The sequence below is a fragment of the Pseudochaenichthys georgianus genome, chromosome 11, assembly GCF_902827115.2.
Source record: "Pseudochaenichthys georgianus chromosome 11, fPseGeo1.2, whole genome shotgun sequence".
Lineage (NCBI taxonomy): Eukaryota > Metazoa > Chordata > Actinopteri > Perciformes > Channichthyidae > Pseudochaenichthys > Pseudochaenichthys georgianus.
This window is the reverse complement of record NC_047513.1, coordinates 14,560,256-14,583,296: the sequence shown is the minus strand read 5'-3', so window position 1 is coordinate 14,583,296 and position 23,041 is coordinate 14,560,256. Positions and strand designations below refer to the sequence as shown.

General features: G+C 43.7%; 1 protein-coding gene across 2 annotated transcripts; it reads right to left on the bottom strand.

Annotated features, from left to right (window-relative positions):
- Positions 1 to 345: 345 nt before the first annotated feature.
- On the bottom strand, positions 346 to 14,114 carry efna1a (ephrin-A1a). 2 transcript variants are annotated; one of them, XM_034094449.2, is made up of 5 exons: positions 13,737 to 14,114; positions 2,488 to 2,783; positions 2,264 to 2,329; positions 2,063 to 2,158; positions 346 to 1,933 (listed from the first exon to the last, which is right to left on the bottom strand). In XM_034094449.2, the coding sequence occupies exons 1-5, from the start codon at positions 13,832 to 13,834 to the stop codon at positions 1,809 to 1,811; spliced, it is 681 nt and encodes a 226-aa protein (XP_033950340.1). In that variant the 5' UTR covers positions 13,835 to 14,114; the 3' UTR covers positions 346 to 1,808. The 2 variants fall into 2 exon arrangements, with proteins under 2 accessions (XP_033950340.1, XP_033950339.1); XM_034094448.2 differs by having other exon boundaries at positions 346 to 1,936; positions 13,737 to 14,112.
- Positions 14,115 to 23,041: the final 8,927 nt, after the last annotated feature.

Sequence of the window (23,041 nt, the reverse complement as noted above, 5' to 3'; positions counted from 1 at the left end):
ACAGAAGGGTGAGGTAGGATTGTTCACCATGTTCACCATAGTTGTCAATGTCTTTTGAACACATCTCAAGCCTATACAACAGACAACTTAACACTTCAATCTGATGATGGTTCTACATTTAAAGTGATCAATAAGGTTATTACAATTCTTCTTGAGAGGGAAATACAAATCTGAACCAATTATTTTTGCATTCCGTCAAATGCTTTTTGAGGCCAACATTTCAACCCTTAGAATCCTGCAAGCCATACGATAAACACACCATCTCAAAATAACCCCAAAACACAGTCATGGTTTTCCAAAAATATCTTTTTTTATTTCACATGAAATGTTCACATTTAGCATATTTATCAAACAGGTTTTTTTATATAATCTTCTATATATATATATATATATATAAATATATACATATACACTTTTCTTACTTACACATGTACAAAATTAACAGGAATTCAGATTTAAAAAAAAGACTGACTTTAATGGTAATCATACACAGTTGTGCTTTGTGGATCAAGCCAGCCTGTCGGGTGAAGTTGTGCTCGGCAACTCGGTTTGATGCCTTGTCTCGTCTGTTGTGAACTTGTTCAAATCATAAATTAAGGTTTTAATTATTCTGAATATCTAGTCAACTTTACTTTATGTTGTTAGATGTATATGCTTGTGTTGAATATATGAATGAAAGCACCGTGACACACAGGGTTAGGTCCTGTATTTATAAAAGATACCAGCACTTCATGTCAGGCAGTTTAACTAATACAGCGGCAAAGATCCAACAAATAGAGAAGTCCAGCCTCTCTGCACGCACACCTCAGTGTTTGCTTTTGGCAGAAAAACATTTTATCTCACCACTCTTTCAAATAAATTGCTCCCTTTTTTTCTAACTCTCACACTCTTTTTCTTTCACACAAGTACTAACTCTACCAGGAAGAAAATAAGAAAAAGTCCCCCGGTTGCCAACAGTAAACATTTCTTTTTAGGAGCACATGGTATATACAGTAAACTTCTCAGCTGCAAATGTTATAAATTATCTTCACAGAATGTACACATAACACAGTAAATGTAGTGTGCTTTAATGTCTGTCATCTGATGTCAGTGTGTGTTTGTCTGTGTGTAACACAGTTGTGGAGTGTGTGTTGGTGTTTCCGTACTGTGCTGTATTAGTGCTACAGTAAAAGCACATGGTCGAGTTTGCAAAGGAATGGTAGTCATGAGAAGAACCCGCGTGCCTGTCGATGCTACATTTAGAGAAAGTAATCACTTGGGACAACAATGCCACTCAATACCATTACGATAACAACACAACAAATAGTACACAATACTCAAGGGTGGAATAGTGTACAAGTTGGAGAGATGACTGATCTTTGGCTCAAAAGGTAGGAGATAACTTTTCCATTGAACGTGGATACATCCGTCTAAATGTATACAATTCAAAGAGAGTTGCGCTTGATTGTTCTTCTGGTTCCAATTCAGCTTCTTCCTATTATCATTAAGGGTTATCATCCAAAGAGGTTCATGTTTTTCTGGAATGAGCACTATAAAAGAAAAAAATCAAGGAGAGCTTTTCCAAGAAGAAAATAGTCACTTTATGAAAAATGAGGCAAAGCTCACACACTTTGTCTCAGGAGTTAGTTACTCAGCACGTGGAAGTGCATTCGAGTCCATCTGTACTTTACAAGCTTCAAAGGTCTTTGCCAGTGGCCAGCACTGGGCACAGAGAACTGTCTTTTTGAGTCAGTGGTTTCATCCCCACGGACTGTCTTCATTGTAGTCCCTGAAAAAAAGTCTGCTAACAGCAGTTCTTTCATGTCCTCTCAGTGCAACAAAAGCAGTAATGAAAATGGGACTAGCAGTGAGAGGATCGAGAGGGAGGAAGCCGTCACTGCAGAGTTTGAACGTGCACTCTTCTGGACGTCTGGCAGGACTACCACTGGGTCATCTGCTTGAGAATGAGAGATAAAGAAGACACATTAGGACCACATATTTACACCCTAACGTAATCCTGAAAGTGGTCGTATTGTTCAAAGGTCAAGGATGATTAGAAAGGACTCCGGGTTGGTCGACATACCTGCAGGCAGTCTGTTGGTCGGGTTGTGAACCCCGCCCCCGGCTCCAACTGCAGCCCCACCTGTGCCTCCTTTAGCCACTCTGGCTTCTTGAGAGCCTGAAAGACAAGAAAATTGCCATCAATTACTCTGCTTTGGTCCACAATACCTTAAAGGACTGACTGTGGCACTCTCCTAACAGCCACAAGGGCGGTTCAACTCACCATCAACGGCTACGACGTCCACCTTGAGCCTGAGGCACTCCTGTCCATGGTGGTGCAGAGGTTTGGCTGTCGGGAAGAAACAACACAGGTGTTAACATCCCAACTAATGCACTTATCCTCCACCGGCCCCCAACACACACACACACACACACACACACACACACACACACAACTTATCGGCTAACACGGTGACACATCTACAACAAAGCTATATTGACACTTACAGATATAATAGTAGCTTTCTCCTTGGCGGAACTCCTTTCCCAGAGTAAAGGGAGTAAAACGTTGGAACTTTTCCGAGAACTTTTCCGCGGCGTGAGGAGCAAATGGATGGCCGCACTCCCAACGCATCTGGTCGTATGACTGAGGCTTGCAGATGTCGAAGTCCTCACGCTCCACCATGTAGAGCACGTATCGCTCAGCATCCAGCAATGGCACCTCACCCGCTGGGTAATGGGGGCAGACGATGTCCAGGTAGTCATTGAGCTTGACCTCAACAGTGTAGTCGTCCTTTAGAAACCTGCGGGGAGAAGTCAGATAGGGACGGTTATCCAAGTGGCAGGAGACTGATAAGCGTGGGGATAGCATTGGAGCGGTGATACATATAAGCCTCAAAACCTGTGATTATATATTGATCGGCTGCACGCCCCGTACAACAGGGAAATCAGAGGAAAGACTAAGAGGCCTGGGATTGAGAGATAGAGAGCAGGAGTGTGTTTGTGAGTGAGGATGTGTGTGTGTGTGTGTGTGTGTGTGTGTGTGTGTTGGAGTTGAATGAAGAGAGAAAACGCAATAAGGGGAAGAATTATCCTAGAGAGGACATGGGCATTAATATGGATGAACATGAAGCCAGTGTAGCATGGCTGCTTTGTGGAGTTAGCATTGAGTGCACATTGATCCCATGTCCACCAGGAGTTGAATGATGTTTACAGAGAAACATTAGCAGTCAGTTAGTGAGTATTGACATCTGCAGGGCTACACACACCAACACCCAAAAGGCACAATGCGTAATGCTAGTTTCACCTTAACAGAAGCAGACACACACCTGAGTTTACTGAAGATAGGGATACAAATAAAAATGTCACATGTTTAAGTCATTCATTAGGGTCGGAGACAGGCGGGCACATACAAAATGAGTCTGGTGACAGCCTGTAACCGTCTCCCACCACACTCCCTCTCATTACAAACACAGAGACACAGTCAGACTGTCTGCCTCCCCTCCTCCCCTCATCCCTCCCTTCACTCCTCCGCCCTTTTTACGAGTAAACTAAACTCCTGCCCTCTCCTTGGACGTGGGTCAAAAGAGCACTCTTAGAAAAAAAACAATTTCGCACTTCCACTTCTAATGTCCCCCACCAACACTTTTTAAGTATCACTGAAAGAGTTAAAAAACACACACACTCCGAGGCAGTTTAAAATGACCCTATCCAACTGTCCATGATTCCTCCTGGATTTTCTTCTTTAGGAGGCATTATGAGTTTATCTCCGGGGAATTGTGACTGAAGGTATTTCAGCTTTGTCCCTTTCCCCCTGACTGAGTGACTGCTTCAGGGGCGGCTCACAGCTAATGCTCTCTTCTCGGCCAAAGCCATCTATCACCGGCCTGGAGCAGTAGCTGGCCGCTGGCAACACTCACACACTCTTCCCAGTAATTCCCATCTATCAACAACCTAAAGCAGTAGCTACCTACCATTTGCAGCCACCAAAACCACACACACACACACACACACACACACACACACACACACACACACACACACACACACACACACACACACACACACACACACACACACACACACACACACACACACACACACACACACACACACAACACACACACACACACACACACACACACACACACACACACACACACACACACACACACACACACACACACACACACACACACACACACACACACACACACACACACACACACACACACACACACACACACACACACACACACACACACACACACACACACACACACACACCTGATGCCTATCAGTTTACCGTCTCCTACTGTTCTGCATCACCAGGGGTTCTGAAGGAGTGGAGGATATTTGACAGACTTCAATATTTTCACAACACATAGGGAGAATGTGTGTCTAATATAGGGTTTTGTTGCTTTTGCAATGAATACATGGCCGGTTCACCAGGTTTCCAAAAATCCAACGCAAAAAAGAGGCAGGGAGCCAGTTTTGAGTTACTGACTGCTATTTAATCTAAAGATTTCAAAGACTAATTATGAGTTCCCAAAAGCCTAAAGGGTGCTAATCGGACACCTTTAGCTTGGGAAAAAACAAAACAAAACCCACTATAGCACTGCAACAAGCCACATGTGGGGTGTTTGTGTGACAAGGTCCATATGTGTGACTAACGATCAAAGTGCACAGGCCCCTGCCGCTCGTTAGCTGCTGTTGTTGTTGTTTTTGGCCAGGGCTCTCCCTGGTACCCCCGGTAAAAGGACAGACGCAGTGGCTCCAAACACAGGGCCCTGACTCCTGCACCCTCTCTGCCCCGCCACCCCCCATCCCTTTACCCCCCCTGCGCCTGACTGCATTCCCTCAATACTGATGACCAGATTAGCCGGCAACACCATTACAACAGCCCGTTAGAAAACAACCACCTTTTCAGCACTCCGATGAAACTTCCATCCAACTACACTGATTATAGTGTGCCCCGCCAACTTTCAGGGGGGAGAACAATAATTACCATTTTGCCATGGTCCAGACAGCTAAGTGCTTATCTGCCGTTTGCCTGCCACGCTCTGTTTACCAGATTGGTGCTAAAGTGTTTTTTCCTCCTGCGACTTTCAATTTCAGTCGAATCGATAACACTATTGAACAAACAATGTTGTCTGCTTTTGCCTGACAGAGTTATCATCCCCTTGCAAACAGTGAACACACACACAAACAAACAAACTCCCTATCCCCAAACCCTCCCTCACTCTGGGCCCGGAATACAAACCGGTTGTGGTATGCTCCCAATGTGTTCATCAAAAGGGGGTCGAAGGGGGGGGGGGGGTGCAATTAAAACACAAAAAAGGGCATTAAAGTCGCCCTGAGGGGGGTAATTATGCCCTCCTGTTCCCCACTTCCCAGCCTCTTTAGGCTGAACGTTTTGGGGGGAGGCGTAGGGCATGAATAGTCGTGGGCAGGGGGGGTCAAAGGGCTTGAGTTGGAAATGGCTTTTGAAGTTTCTCTCAGAGTTTCCATATGAGCGCTACAGTTGCTTTATCAATGGCACTGTTTCATACAGTGTCTCTATTCACAATGTGCCCGCGCTGATTGAATACCTCACTTAGCAGAGAGAACAGTGGCTGAATACACACCCGGGGAGGCTGGCTAGCTCCTTTTATTAATGACAAATAGTTGTAATTATCCTGCTGCCTTTTGTTCCCCTCCAAGGCCCCGGCATTGAGACGTTCCACATCATCTGCTTAATCAACTGATTGGAGAAACGCACTTCAAAGCGAGTTTAGGCCTGAGTGTGAAAAGGTTTAGCTAACAGAGTCAAATCATGCCACCTTCACTTTAGCAGAAAAAATCCTCCCACCCCCAGTGTGTGTCTCTTTTTATTCTCCTCCGCCAGACTGTTCCCTCTCTCTGTCGATGGGCTGCCTTGATTTATTCCCATTGTTTATCCAAGGATGCTCTCTTGAAATGACAGTGGCGCTTGGAGCTCCAGCAGAAGTAACAGCATGGAGATGTTGTATCCTCTACTTAAGGATGATTTATAGAGATCTGGCAGAAACGCAGTGAATGTGTGCCCGTCTCAGCGCGAGACATTTAAATGTGTGATTGTTTGTGTTGGAGTATTTACGTGTGTGTGTGTGTTACGTCGGTAGAGCTCTGAGAAATGTGGGAGTGTGTTTCAGTCATGATAAGGTAGAAAAAATGCAAATAATGAGCACCAACGATAGTGGACAAATGTGTGAGTGTGTGTGTAGGGGTTTTGGGTGGAAAATTGACTACAAGATGTTCCTGCTACTCTTCCTCCTACCCTAAGAAGGAATTTCTGATTTATTGGAGCCTCTTCAGGAGCAAGAGTCTAATCTCTCTTCTTTAATCTCTCTGGCCAGTATTTTGCTTTCTTCTCCACCTCCAGCCCCTCCTTTCATCCATCCATCACCCTCTCATCTCTGCACTCTATCGGCCTGTGGAATGCTGGACCTCTGAGACGAAGAGGCCGCAAAGTGGATCAAAGGTCGGACAATCGCCAAGTCAGCACCGGAGAATTTTATACATGAACAGTCAGCAAGAAGGAGCTTTGAGTCTTTTAAATTCTATCGACGTTCACTACAAGGGAAATCGTTCTTATTGAACATTTAAAAAAGGGCAATAAAGGCCATCGAAGGACCAACTGCACATACTGTATTTTACCACTAGTGATGCAATTAATGATTATTTTCATTATTGGTTATCCTGCCTATACTTTGATTCAATTCTGATTGATGGTTTGTTACATCCTATTGTCTCAAAGGGGATGCCTTGTTGCCAGTCCATAATACTTGATAGATTGCAAGATACAAAGCAAAGGAATATCAGGAACCGTCCATATTTGGAAAGCTAAGAAACACAATTTTCTGCCATTTTGGATGTAATATTAAATTAAATCAGTCATTCAAAAAGTCTGCAATTATCGCACTGTGGTTCAGCTAATTGCTGCAACTCTACTGACCTCCACATCTAAAAACAGGGGCTTTAGTCTACTTAACCTGTGCCATCACCCCGACCACATAAACATGATTATTTTCCTCCCTGCTTTTACACACACCATTAATGTCACCCAGTAAGGTTGCTGGCCTTCGTCACAGATGAGTGGGCCGGAATGTGGGGACCACCTAATCGGCGCGTTCAAGCCTGGATTAAAGGATGGAGCATAGGCTGAGCTGTGGTCCATTCATCAGCACCAGACCCTGCTTAATACAGGGGCTTAGAGAGTGGACAGTGAGGGCCAGAGAAGGGGCCGAGGGGCTGGGGAAAGAGTAAGGGGTGAGTTAGGCAGGCAGGGTGGAGCTTTTTTTCCATCCCCATTGTTCTCACTCAGAGAAGTTCTGGAGTTCAAAAATAGACACACTGACTATGAACATGTGTGTGTGTCCATGGTAGCAGAGGGGAAAGTGAGAGGTGTTAACAGAGTAATGAAAGACACATGACACAAGGGAGCCATTTCTTTCAAGATATATCTGTGATGGCAATACTCCACGGGGACGGTGGCTCATCAGATAGAGTTGCAATGTTTGGAGGTGCATCATAAGTTTAGTCAAGCGCCACATTTTAACGTAATTGCTCAACTGTTTTTGTTTCATCTGCCTTATCTATTCATCCATCAATGTCAGCCATCCCCTCCCACTCTCTGTCCGTCTTTCATCGCTCAATAAGCAAACCAGATCCTCATGTCAACTCTGTCCCTCCCCCCAAACCAAGACTTGCTGAACCAATCACAAAACTGTTTCTGCTGGTATTCCAAATATGCAACTTTTTGACCCACCGTTTGCCGAGCACAATGCAGCGTGGGTTTGCTTGAGTCGTCATAGAAACAAATAGGGTCTAACTCATTGGGCTCCTCCTTTTTAACATAATATTTCAGTCTTCATTCTTTGCACCGTTTGACTTTATGTCATCCATCTCAATCAGCTTTCCCACGTCTTTCATTCAACCTTTGTCCGTCTGGTTCATTGGTCATTCTGCCAGCGTTCCTGGAAGACCTCGCCAAGCGACAAAGCTTTAAGTCCAGCAGAGAAATAATTGGCCTATTCCACAGCACCGAGGAGGCTTAGATAAATACATATGCTCTTTCCAACTGTGGCACTTTGTCCCATGAGCCATTTGCAACTTATAAAGGCCATAACACAAAGGTCACCACTGACATCACATTTCTCAGGGGGAAAATATCTGTACAAGAAAATTGATTTTTCTGGATTGATTTCCACAAGGAAAACATGGTCTGACATGTGGCTTAATGAATTCCATGGGGAAATAATATATGAGTACAGGGCAAACTGATTAAATGGCCGTTTTAATGAATGTAGTGGTAGTACTTATTGCTAGTAGTAATAGTAATAATACAACTGGCCTCTAGGGGGTGGCAGTATTTGCTATGGAGACATGTTTACACACTGAGCCCAGACATCCAACAAACAGGAGATAAAAGGCAAGAAAAAACTAAAGTTACACAATGAGCCTTATTTACACAGCAAGGCAAACACAATGGTTCATTTTCATAGATAATATCTGACTCTTGCTGGGTAATTCTTCCATATCTAAACACATATACACTGCTGAATGTCACCAAGACTTAACAAACAAGTCTGGAGGACACACATTCTCCATCTCTACCTCACGTCATTAACCATGAAAAACATCATTAAATCATAAATCTGTGTATTCGTTCAGTTATTAATCTATGATCTTTGTGTGGGGTTGCAGAGATGGAAAGCAGTGCAGTTGAAAGGAGCACGGGAAGTCTGCTGCGAAGATAAGGAGGAGGCACAAGGATGGGCAGGGGGCAAAGAAACACTGGCCGGGTTGAATGGGGTGACACGGATCAGAGGAGAATCCCAAATGGAGACACAGAGGTTTGACAGCAGTGCAGGCGGATCCGTTAGCATCCTCAAGGCTCCCTCATTAAAACAATGAATCTACTTATTCTGTGAGATTCAAACTAATTCCTTCCTCAAACAAGCCTGGGAACTTTAATCAAATCCCAGGTCCAGGCTTTTAAAGTCTTGCGTGTCTTGGGTGTGAGAACTGTATTGTTTATTGTGCAGACAGGATACACTGTTTTCCCGGGAAAAGACGTAGCCAGGAAGTGCAGCACTTCATAGGGAAACCGAGCAGACAGCATGCAGACTTTTGTAACGCCGTAAGCACGCCTGCGGGAAATAAAACCTTTGGCCTGATTCTCCATGTAGTGCAGTCAATAAAACAAGCCCTCTCGCCGTTGAGACTGCGACAACAAGTTGGAATATTGAACTGGAAGAGTATAAACACAGGGAAAGGAAACTAAATCTTATCAATTTGATCACCGGCGTAAAGTCTTCTTCCAGACGATTACAGACTGTTAAGATAGGAAACAAGAACACACTTCAATGAGCACCAAGCCTATAAGAAGCGATTACCATCCGTTGGACAATCACTCAGAGTATTTTTCCCCAAATTGAATTCACCAGACAGATTACAAACCAGATTAAGGGAGGTGGGAGGGGACAGGCGTTTCGAGAAAAAGATAGACAGAGAATTCAAAGAAGAAAAGGAGCTTGGGGTTTAGAGCGAAGGCTGGATTAGGAAGTGAAGTGGGAAACCTGGATGTTTTTCAAGGAAAGTATCTTCGGTTCAGATTACTTGGAAATCGCAGAAGGCCCGTATTGTGTGAACGCTGCCTACCTACAATCTTATCTTCAATCTCTCAAACATGTACGCTCCCACATGCACGGAAGGCAAACAGACACGGCAACCCACTCCTATGTGTATACCTTTGTTTTTTTCTTCATTCAATGTCCTGTCTTTTCCTGGTTTGAGTTCTCAAACTGGCTCTACCACTTCCAGAAACACACTCAAGAGGGGAGAAGCACACACAAGTGAAGAAGATGGGGAAAAAGAAAACAGGTTTTCTGGGAAGACTTGAGTGGCTTTTCATAGAGGTAGAAGAAGGAAGCTTTAAGAAAAGAGAGCAGGGGGGGGGAAGCATGAAGGAAAGGGCAGAGTGCCTTGTGACGGATCGCCATGGGTGCCAAGAACGATAACAAAATTCCACACCTCTTAGCCTGCTTCCCCCCTTCTCAAAGAGCCAGAGTTGGAGGTGAGGAAATAATAGACTGAAAAGGGACAGCTTGTAAAGTTGAGATAAAAGCTGGTGAAGGAGCGAAGGGGACCAAAAAGACAGGAGGAGGAAGAAAGAGAGTTTCCCAGAGGCTGAGCCAGGCCTGAGTGGCAGCCAGTATTCAGGGACCACCGCCGTGACAGAATGACTGACAGATTGATAGAGGCTGTGCCACTTCATCACACGGCCAACTCTGACCCACAATCAGTCACACCAGTTACTATTCTCTTTCTGTGGCTCACTGTGAAGACCATTACCCAATTTGTATAGGAAGGATCACAAAAAAGCCATATTGACTGGATAACTACCAGAAAAACCCTCCATGTGGGTGAAACATACCTTAAATAACTCCCTCACCAAAATCTGAATACGGGTAATTTCCAACTGGGTTTTTCCCATACAGGGAATTTGCTTTGGTGTATTGGTACATGGCATAAACAATGTATGAGAATTGAAATTTAAAAGCAGGTTTCCAAAAGCAGGAAACATACATATAGAAGAATCATACCAGAATATGAAAACAATACTGTAAAAATGACAATATGAATCTTAGTATATAAAAGAAAACATATATAAGAACATTAAAAAAGACAATAAAATATGTACAAGAGAAATAAAACAATGTATAACAAATATATGCACAATACATTTGAAATATAAAAAGGTTGAGTTTTATATTTTTGAGAGGGGCTAGTTTTGTGCTGTCATTTGAGCCAATACGACAAAAAGAAAGCATATTCAATAAAAAAAATGTTAACCACTGTGCCAGCCATGGCTAAAGCAATCTGGAAGTTGTTTTAGCTCATTTAACTAAATCCAAAATATTTTTAGAAAGGCATTGCAAAACTTCAGATTCAGAACGGATTAGCTCAAAACGGTGTCATATCAGAAAAGGTGATGATGATGAGGATGATGTTAAATTAACAGCGGATCAAACACGTGCATGGAGAAAGCCATGAAACAGTTAACAGACTCACACAAGTGGAGAGCACAGCACCAAGTTGAAAAGGGAACCTGGCCAAGAAGAGGGGGAGGGAGGTGCTGGAGCGAGGGAGAGACAGGTACAAAGCAGAGGAGGGGTGGGATGGGGTGCGGGTGGTGGTCTACTCATGCTCTGTCAGAGGGGAAAATAGGGGAAAGGGAGGAAGAAGCAGTGAAAGAGCAGATTATTGCCTCACATAGGAGCTGTGGAGTCCATAGGGCTCCAGGGACGATGTTAACATCAATCACAACTGTGTGGCACATGTGTATGTGTGTATGACTGGGGTTAATGTGTACGAGAGTGTGTGAGTCACTTGAATCTGGTGGTGTTGTGAATGCACGCACAAGCACACACACACACACACACACACACACACACACACACACACACACACACACACACACACACACACACACACACACACACACACACACACACACACAGTACTGCTGCACAGACACTCCCTTCACAAAAGACACGTACACACGCTGGCATGCAGGGGCCCGAACTGACTGGGCACACTGGTGATCCTCTTTCTGGGAATAAAGCTGTGCTGGTGATTAAGCTGTTGCTAATCAGACACAATGGTTACATATAAACTAACAACGAAAAGGTCAGAAAATGCTGAAAGACACATGGTCAGGATACATTTCACTCATGCTGAAACAAAGTAGTCGTTAAAGTACTGGCAGATAGACCTTGGAAGGAGGCTCAAAGGTGCGCTGTGCACACACACACACATCAGTGTTGAGCAGGGCAACTGTGCATGGATGAGTGTGTGTTTTGCTAAATCCCTCAACAAACACGCTGAGACAAAGGAAATAAGCTGCACCACATGGGCCATAGTGATCAATCTGAGATTAATTTAACGTTCTGACCAGCGGGAAGGAACAACAAACCGAGGGTAGGAAATAACCCCATCTCATGAGAGAAAAGATGGACGTCAACACCCTGTTTCAAGTAAGGGTCAAAGGGTAGACCAGAATCCTGGGGTTGATGAAAGTTTTCTGCGAAAACAGGATTAAGAGTAGCCAACGGAGAGATTTAGCAGTCATCCAGAAAAAAAACAGCAAATGCAGAAGGACGGATTACAAGTAAATATACAGGAATGATCACATAAGCAGGGCGACAACAAAACGCTTTTCCATCTGGAACTTCGTTCTGATTTTCAGCTAAAGGCTTGGTCACCATCATCTTGACTTGTTCTAGAACCTGTACATTCTGTAGTTTTAACCACAGGGGAGATCCAACGGGAAGCAGTGATTGCAAGTTATTCGGAGAACATTTGGAAATCTGGGTGTTTGCAACCAAGATAAGACATGTGTTTGCACAGCGGAGAGAGTGAGCCCAACACTGATTGATTTAGTAGCTGTGATTGAATGTCCTGGTTTGTGATTGAGTGATTGTCTGCCAGGAGTCTCTGTTTGTGCTTGCCCGGGACAGTGGGAGTGTTTGTGTGTGGGTGAAAGTAGAAGTTCATTTGTGGTGTGTAAAACTAACCCTCTTTGTACCCCGAGCCATTTCACCCCAGTCACCATCAAACATAATTCTAATTGACCCCCACTTATTGTGAATGGCCCCTAACCCCGACAATTTCAGCTCCAATTTCTTCTCCCCAAGCAATCCATCTCTCTCCCACAGCATGACCTACTGGCCAGGCCTCAAGTTACCTCCTCCGTCTCTGTCATACAGCATTATTACTCGTCTTACCACCTGAAATATGAACACCCCTATGTCTCCCTGACAGCCACGTAAACCCCATGCGATATCTCTTGATTTAGGAGATACTGCAGCCTCCCACTCCACACAAAGGTTAGGGCTCTGTCAGATGTGGAGGATATTGCAACTGGAATTTCAACACATTGGGATGTGAGTCAGACCTGTAAAACCAACATCAAAACTATAACTTAATCCTCCCCTATAGGATTTAAACTCAATGTAAGGAGATGCAACAACACCAAAATAAAACAAATCACTCTCTTTTAACAGTGCAACTAAGCTGTTTGATACATGGTTAAAAAATGGCTGCATTCTTAGAATAATAAAACTCTAGATAAGACACATGTGTGCATAAAGAGTACAACAAAGTTTCCAGAATCTGTCAAAACATAACCTTGCATTTTTCTGTCCATGAAACACATCATTTAAACAGATTAAACCGAGCTAGCTTCACTCAAAAAATGAGCTGTTATTTCAATGTCAGCTGAAAAGGATAAATAGAGAACCTGATGCAACAAATCCCAAAAGCATAACACATGTTGCGAAAGGACTCAATTTGAACAGGTTAGACAAAGTATTACAGATAAACCGCAGGATAATAACAGGTTCGAGCCCAAAGGGAGGAAGGGGGGAGGGAGAGAGGCTCCTCACCGTCTTGCATTATCATGTCAACAGCAGCCAGTTGCTTCAATCACAAATTCATCACAACAGGCGCACTGAATATGCATGAGGTGCAACTCTTCAACATGCTTCTGAATATGGATCATAATGATGCAACATGCACTGAGAATAAGCTTAAAAGTTATTGAAATGTTTAAGATTCCAAACAATGTTGTTTTAGCTTTTAGTTTGCTGGATAAAGAAGTGTGTGAAAGCGTGCGTTCAGGAGCAATGTATAAACATAAGAAAACATCAAATAAAAAAAGGTATATTTACTTTGGGTTGGTGCTGTTCCAGTAGACGCTGTGTCGCTCCGCTGAAGCAAACCAGGCGCAGACGCTCACAACGAAGCCCACAATCCAAACCAAATCCATGGTGGAGAGGAGTGGAGGCGTGCAGAGGGAACACAACTCAGGTAGGCTGTGCAAAAAAAAACGAAAAGTTCACAGAGAAGAGCTCGTTCGCTCACCTGTAACCTGCACGCTTAGAAAAACACTTCAAGCACGCAGCGGTTGTAAATAAATTAAAAAAAAACTAGATTCGTAGAAGAATATCAACCGTAGACGGGTCAGTTTAACTCGTCAAATCCGTAGTGAATGAGAGCCTGTGTTGCGTGGTGGCTGATTTTGTGAAACGCCCACAGCCACAAGCCCCGCCCCTATAACAGCGGACTAATCAGAGGGCTATCCGAGAGACGCGAGCTCTGCAGCCTTCTCCATATGTAGCCCACTGAATGTTAACGTATTTTTATTATTAAACCTGCAGCATGTATATCTGAATTCTTTTTTTTATTTGAATTGATACATTTATATTTCTGGATTTATACAATATTTCTGGAAGTATGCAATATCACACAGTTTAATGTTTCAAACAAAATGAACAATAATCTTACGTTTTTTCACTTTTTGTGAGAAAAAAAAACTATAATGTGTTTGTACCTTTTACCTTACCTTTAATCTGATCATGCTCTGTGATTGACTGTAGTTATAAACCACAGTGTGAGTCATTGCCTCTGTCATGTATGTTGCATGTGGGTTCTAATAGTTGTAAAACAGGAAATCATTCATCGGCTATTCATCTGATATATATTTAATATCGCTTGCATGTAAAATAAACATTTCAATTGCACTTGCATCATATACGTTCTCTCCTACAGGAGGTATACAAGGTAACATCTAACCAACCTAACCCTTAAACAAATACAGGTAATACAACACCACATATTTAATAAAGCAGCTCTCTGTAAATGGCACACAGTTGTTCAAGTTATAACACATTTAAACTGTTAAGTTTTCCTCCAGAGCTCTTATCACTGGCAACATCTGGTGAGTTTGCACAGTGATTTCCGGAAGTGAAAAATAAGGGTTTTTATTTTACAGGTTTTCTATGACTCCTTTCCCCTATGTGTTGGTTTTACATTTATTCTATGGGTGTTCATTTGAAATATTGACATTGAAGTAAAATCCTCCCAACATGTATGAGCTTTTGTAATCATTTGCATCGAGAGACTGTGCCCTGAACTGGAAGCAAATAACCTCCATGCTGTCAGATACATTGCAAATCCAGATTCTCATTTTCTGTTCCATTGACATGGATAATCTGGACTGCGAGCGGCTTGCTCAGCCTAGTGAGTCATTTTGCCAGAGGGGGTTTTCAAGCCTGCGTCTGCTTGACATGGCACTTTATTTGCGATGCCTGCTAAGCAGCATAACAGCTTTCAAAGGTATCACAGCAAACAACTCAATTATAAAGTGAGTCAAAAAGAAGGGCACTCATTGTGGATAATAGGTTGTAACAGCTAATTACACAGAGTTTGCAGAATTTACTCCATATTGGGACATAGATAAGATTCAGGGATGTAATCAGATACACTTTGTGTGATTTTGGTCCATGCTTAAGAACAAAATGAAGGTCAAGCAGAGAGGGATACACTCCTGATGTAACAAGAATGTAACAGTACATCTGAAAGATATTGCAGAGGAAGAAAGGATAAAGTAAACAGTGCATTCTTAGAGTATATTAGGCTTTGTGCAGCCTTGAAATGTAGCCTTTTTAAATGGGAAGTTTTGGCTTAAATTCATCCCATTTAAATTGGTTTGGCTACAGGAGACAGTGCGTACGTTGTTTGAAAATCTCTGCTGTCACAGAAGGCCTGACAGCTATACGAGATGATTACACTTTCAGGTAGACTGCTGATGAAATCAACAGTTTATCTGACAGCTTAATTGTCACACTGCAATTACACCCAACGCATCTGGTCCTTCAGGCAGATTGAAGCTACCACTAATATGTCTTTACATCTCCTGTAACTCGGTTCAACTCTGTGCTTTGGACACATATTCTTTGAAAACAAACCTCTATGAGACACCCACACTATTCCATCAAGCACTTTAGGTAAAGCTTTTATGTCAGTATTTACTTTACACAGCAAAAGATGTCGACTCAAGTGGGGTCCTTTGCATATAACCAACAATATATTCTATGTTTAGTGATTATGAGTATTCACAGTTCAGGCAATTTGCACTTAAAAATGCAGTCCAAACTGACAAGCCATTTCAGATCTAACAGTACAAACACAGAAAGCCACATATATATGGTAATTGTGTGCTATTCAGTGTCAAGCAGGTCATCCCAAATAATTTGTTTTGTATTCATGAAGAGCGCTCATCCCTGTGGATCAATTTTTGAGAGTTCAATTGTTTTCTCTGGCTCGGCGGAAAGATAAAAGGGTGAGAGGGACTGCCAACGTAATTTCCATTTGCATTGCAATCGAAAACTGTTGTGGAAAAGCTTTCGCCACGCCGCAGACATTATGTCAAAACTCTATCAGGAACCAAATGAGGAGACCTTTAATTTCAAACCAACCTGAATTGCTGAACGAGTAAATAGAAAGATGAAGTGGAACAAAACTGCATCTCAGCCCTGATATATATATATTTATATATATTTATTTATTTTTTACAGCAGACAGACACACAGGCATGGATCTCTGCAGGATCACATTGAGACCAACACATTGGCACGTACACACGTAAACACAACCCTCCCCACCTCAAATCCTGACAGAATTTGCACTGGGCCTGTACTGTGGCATGAAAATAAGATATAGGAAAATGAAAGGGAAACCGTTTCATGTAGGCATGGGAACTTCAGTGTCCATAATTTGGTTTTTTTCAACCATTTAGACCGGAGTAATTAGATGATGTCATAGAGTTGCACTTTCTGTGATCCTGAAAAGAGGAATAAAAACACACAGGACTTTTCCCTCTACAATATCTTCATCTGTGTGAACACACTTTATAATGCGTGATTTGGAAAAATCTCATAACCTGCTGCTTGACGGTAATCATTAACACGTTCTCAGATCATGTGCAGTGAGTCGTCTTATCGTCACTTTCTTCCTCCTTGCTCTCAAGCATGGCCATTACAGAATGTTAGCCCTAATGACAGACTATCATCATGTTCCCATCCCCAAACAACGCGCCACCATCTACTACAATAAGAGAACTGTGTTGGTGTGAACTGCTGCAGAACAAGTTTGTTCACAGCACTGTTTTTTATAACTTTCTCTGGCAACAAATGTTGTTTTCCTTCGAATGTCCTCAGGCAATAGAGGGAAAGTTAATTATTAGGTGGAGCAATTTTAAAGCAAAACAGAGGTAATCAGTGAGTAACCCAAGCATTACAGCATAGAGATGAAGTGGTAAGTGCCAGTTCATAATTAGCTGTAGTTAATTATCAGAGGTAAACAGGGAGGTGGTTGATTATCCAATGATCGGATTCCAGGTAAGACTATGACATCACTGAGCGTCCTTGCTTAGACATTGAGGAAATACAGACACACTCAGACGCACCCACACACACAGACACACAAATATGTACGCCTGCATACCCACCATACATGCAAAACGGAAATACAAAGAGCAGCTGAGAAGGAGGCGGATGAGGAGGAGGAGGATTTGAGGAGAAATGCAAACACGATGTTAGATAACGAGAGTGTAAGACCAAGAATGAAAGCAAAAGGGAGGAGGCGTGCCAAAATGAGAGTGAAGTGCTCAAAAAAATATGCACTTAAGAAGGATAATATGCAAATTAAAATAGATGTAGAGCAAAGAAAGGATCAGAATCAGAATACCTTTATTGGTCCCACAGAGGGGACATTTGCATCGTATATGGATATACCATAAGGTAATAATAAACATATTTTCACCTCTAAATGATACAGGAAAACCTTTGTGCGGGTAATTAACAAACATGTTACCTTCACTGACCTGTAATTATGGCTCTCCCCCCTTGGGGAAATTGAAATTTTAGAGGTGCAATGCATCATTTCCCTTTCGACTGTCTAAACCTAGTAAGTGTTGCCTGAGATATTGCAGGGGACCCACAGCCAAACAAATGAACAATGCAGTGCCCTCTCTTGAGAAATGCAGAGTCATTTAAAAAAGGCTGAAAAGCAGCAACAAGAGAGTCCACCTCATCCATCCTGTGCAGATTCGGACAGTGCAAAACCCACTCAAATCCTACATGGGAGACATACATCTACAGGAAGTGTAATAATGAGGAGGAGATATGAAGGAGGAAGGTTTAAAATAAAGGTGGAATGAGACTTAACGTGTAAACATAAATATAATTGAGCTGAACGTAAGTGCAGAGGAGAAGCGGAAGCAGGGACGGACGCCAAATGAATAAGAGGGGGCCGGCGAGAGAGTGAGAAAGATAGAAATAGATAGGAAACAAACAAGAGGACAGAGGGAGAGACGAGAGGCACAAGATGTAATAAGATGTTCAGATGAGAAATAACATACAAATACAGAGATAGGGAAGCAGGATACGAGAGTGAGGGTGGATGGAACAAAATAATAAAGAGGTATTGGGAGAAATATGAGTATGATTTAAAAAAGCAGAAATAGATTATTACTGTATTTACCGGAGGAAATTGGGAGCAGATGAGGCCGTCAGAGAAAAATAGCTGATTCTGAGATATCAGAAAAAAGGCTTTGAAAGATGCATAAAAGTATAGTTTTCCAGCAAGATCTTTAGGGAGAAACACAGAGATATACAGAAATAACCATTTGGAGTGAGAGATGGAAAAAAAGATGGAGATGAGTGTGAGAGTTAAGGTAGCAACGCTTTGAGAGATGCATAGAGTGTTTTGATCTACAAAACAAAGCCAAAGAAATTTAGGCCGGGAGAGAAATTTGGAGCTAAGTGGTGTGAGAAAGGGAGGGGGGCTTGCATAAAAGTGGGCAGGTGGGAAAGAGTGAAAAAACAGAAATTGAATAGTTGAATGCAAAAGTACTTTTTTAGAGAGATACAGACAGACGCAGAGAGAAAAAGAGGGAAAGATTGACACTGAAATGTAAATAGGGGAGAAGAGGGTAGGCCGGATGGAAAAGCCATACACTGGTGGATTCCTCAAAAGCCCCTTCAATATGTATGAGGGGCAGTTCCATGGACTCCGGCAGCCACAAACAAGCGACAGAAAAGAAAGGAGAGAAGAGCAGCGACCAAGGTTGTGTTGAAAAGAAAGAGTTTTTTTCCTGTCAGCAGACTTTACAGTGTGTCCGAAGTGTCTGAGTCCAGAGAAAGAGGACCACCCAGAGGCTGTTTACCGTCCCCTGACACAACAGCCTGCCAGTGTATAGGAGGCTCAACGTGAATAACCCACACACCAAAGCACAATTACATCATTACAAAACGGGAGTGAAAGGGAAACCAAAATCATATCGCTCGGTAAACACTCATATGGGGGTTTCAAACAGAGAACTCTCAGGGTGCAGCTGAGCACCTTCCTCTAGAGGAAATAGGTGGATGGGAGGATGAATAGTAATGACACGGTTTGCAGAGCCATGTTTCTTTTGGAAAAGCTTGATGCACCTGATCCCAGAGAAGAGTCAACATGGTCAGATACGAGAGAGAACGGCATGTACTCGCGCTGTCAATCCCTCCGATCCCCAAACTGTTTGCTCATTACCCCCCGAAATATATGGAAATGAAAGTGACGTGCTCTGCCTCCCCCCCGAAGAGCAGCGTTCTGTCCAAAGTTCCCAGACCTCCCCAACACTGAACGGCCTCGGCGAGCCTCGGGGGAGAAGGAGACATCGGCAGTTGGCATGTCCGGGAATAGTGCCATCCTGACTGTCACGCTGACAGCAACAGCAAGCGACACCTCTGCTAACTACAGGTTCTACATGACATTCACGTTCGCTCAACGTCTGCAGTGGCATTGCTGCTGACGGAAGGAAAGCAGTATTCATGCAAGTGTGATAGTAAGAAAGGAAATCATGTACAGAGAGTTACATAATTGAAGATGGTTTGGGGCTTTGGAGCTGAAACAGCAATAGATGGTGTGAAAAATATGCAGTGAGGAGGTCTGCATGTATACACACTGAGAGACAGTGTGGTAAATAGATGGCTTGGGGCTTTTCAGCTGGAACGAGAGAGTGTGAAAAAAAAAGCTGCTGCTCCAAAGTCTGGAGGAGCAAAGAGATAGCGATAAATCCTACTGACACAAATGCAGGGCCTGTGTGTGCATGCTGAAGACGTGTTTATGTAAGTGTGTTTATGAATGAGAGCAGAGAATATATATGTGGTCCAGGGCACTAAGGGAGGACATGTCTCTCTCGCTGTGCAAGTGTGCTAAAAAGAAAATCTGCTTAATAGCAATTACTCCACCCTCCATTCAAACTGGCACATGCTACCACTCTTCCTTATTACTCGAGGAAACAAGTGACTTTTACAGCTTCTGACCTCGCTTCCCTTTTTCCATATGAAAAAGCGTCCCTCTGCCACGGCACACTCCCCGAGTCAAACCCCTCTCTTTCTTAAGAAAATACGGGGTAAGGAAATGAATTTTATTGCCCCATTTTCCCTCCCTCTGCTTATTGACAAAGGCTCCACACTCTCCCTCAGTGACTTCTGCTCTCCCATTACTTAAAGAGTGGAAGGGAAAATGAATTTTACAGCCTTTGCTCCTATCTGTCTCCTCAGCCACCCTCCTGCCTCTCATCTGTAGGGGCACACTCCACCACTCTCCCTCTTTCTCATTACTTAACACACAGATTGGAAATGAATTTTACTGCCCATGCCCTTTCTTCCCTCCTCAGTACCATCCTATAGTCGCTCATGCACATTGTCTCTTTCCCTTTCAGCCTTAAAGAAGGAGAAAATCAATTTTACAGCACCTTCTCCCCCATAAAGTGGCACACTTCAAAAATGGACTTGTTTCTTCTCTTTCGGCTTCTTTTAAAAAAGGGTCTAAAATCAATGTCTTGGCCTTCTTGCTTCTGTTTTACAGCCCCATTCTCCTCCAAAGGAACGACACACTTCATCCTTCTGCTTCTGCGGCTCTGCTCTCTCTGAAAGCCCCACATGCATTAGCATACAGGTGGTGTCCTTTGTCTGCTGCTGAGGCACACTTCTGCTCTGTATTTTGCCCTTGTGTCCACTTTGAACGCCCGCCAATGGAGGTATTGTGAAAGGTTGAGGGTATTAAAAGGTCACTTAAGATAACTGGCCCTTCTGCTGCCACACCTCCTCCAACACCTCCCATAGATACGGTGCAGTCATTAGTGTGGAGCTGAGCTGTGTGAGCCCATTCAGCAGTACAGGGTTACTGAGTTTATCTGCTTTTTTGATCTTGTTAATACAATGTTAAACGTTGGAACGTTCAAATTTGAGCACTCACGTTTGACCTTCCACAGAATTTATTTTTACAAAGACAGATTATTGTGATTATGGGTATTATTTGCATTTGCTACACTCGCAGAGCGCCTTCTCTACCAGGCAGGTCACAGAGAGCACTGGCTTCAAAACACATCTTTTGATTCCTCTCCTCCCCCAAGACGTGCACTGTTACCGCAACCCTTTTTTTTTTGACATGACTACACACATATCTGCTGCCCAGATGCTACCCAGCCCCCCCATCCTCCCTCCCTCCCTCCACCACACCTCCCTCCTCCAGCTGCCTTGCTCCACTTGTGGCTGCTGCTCCAGCACCCTATTCATTAACAGCTTCTTAATGCTCCCAGATGGGACGACTGTAATTTATGGTGGCCTCAGTGTGTTTACGTTTGTGTGTATGTGAGAGAGTGTATATGAGGAGGTGTGTTTATCCATAAAATCTATGCAGGCAGAATTGTTTATATGTGCAACTGTTTGGAACCAATGGAGAAAAAGCGTTATCTTAATTGGACTGCATCTATGATTATTTGGATCCATTTTTCACACAACATTTGCTCAAGAGTAAACTGTGAGCATAATGCAAATATGTTTGTGCTGATTTTCCTCTTCGCCCTTCGTTTGACTGGAGCAGGAGCACGTATCACTGGAGGGCAGAGCGAGGACAGCGATTTAGGTGCATTTTTCAGGTTTTTACTTTGCTCACTCATCAAGTGGTTGGTCTCCAGAACTGACCTCAGCTGGAGCAATACACTTTTTCCATTCTGCTTTTCCTCCCTTCTGTGTACCACTTGGTACTGCTGAATTAAGATGTCATCCGCTCATGTGGGAAGTCCCCATCTCCACGCAAACTTAAACACATTTGTGCAGTGTGTGCGCGTGCATATGTGTGTGTTTACACGTAATTGTCTGGATCTCACGTGCGCGTGTATCTTACTGATGTTGCATGCCCAAAACCTCAGTTTATATTTCACACAGGCTCCACCCTCTACTGGACTCTATGGGTACTACTCTTAACCATACTGAGTTGCATAAACGTAGCCGGCCAATCAGGGCGAGTCATTTTGTGGGCGCCACTTCAGACCCGGGCCTCTCCTTCGTGCCCTGGCTTAATCCCCACCACCTCTGCTTCGAGTTATTTGGGGGACCAGGATATGGCCGAGGCGATGCCATTCACGTTCGCCATTCCAGCGGGGCGGATGGCTCCATTTGCCGGGGAGGAGGATGACGAGGACTTCTCGTTGCCGGGCACTTCCGGGTCCGGCGTCCATGGAAGTCCACTGCCCAGGTCTGTACTTCCCTCTCGTGATGAACAGGGCGGCAGAGTGTGGCAGCCCATCTACTCCCAGCAGGCAGCAGGCTGGGCAGAGATAAACACGGGTGTGTTGGGTGTCTCACTCATTGCTCTTCCGCAAGATACCCCCACCTCACCAGATCAGAGCGATTATTTGGCCGCAGCATCGGCCGAATTAATAGCTTGGTCTACGGTGTGGCCGCCGCTGCTTGCCGTGTGATGTCCCTGGGGGATCACGCCGCATGGCACTTTCCAAAAAGACCGTGAGGATCTCCTGGGAGCCCCCGTGTCTAAGGAAGGGCGCTTTGGATCGATTTCCTTGGTCATGTGGATGAGTAGTCGCAGCTTGGCGTATGCTGCTTCTTGCTCATCCTCAGAGGAAAGAACACTGTCCCACACTCGCCACCCCGCTGTAATCTCTAGTAAAGGAAGCAGCAGGTGGGCGGAGTGGGAGTGGAATAAACCGCAGAAAGTGCTGTCAAAGCACTGTGCGGGTTCAAGAGACGCTATTGCCGGCGTGCTGTTGTCAGAAAACACACCTTGCCTAGTATAATAGCTCCGATTAATGAGTTTCACCGTTGAATGTGAAACACAGCGTTAATAC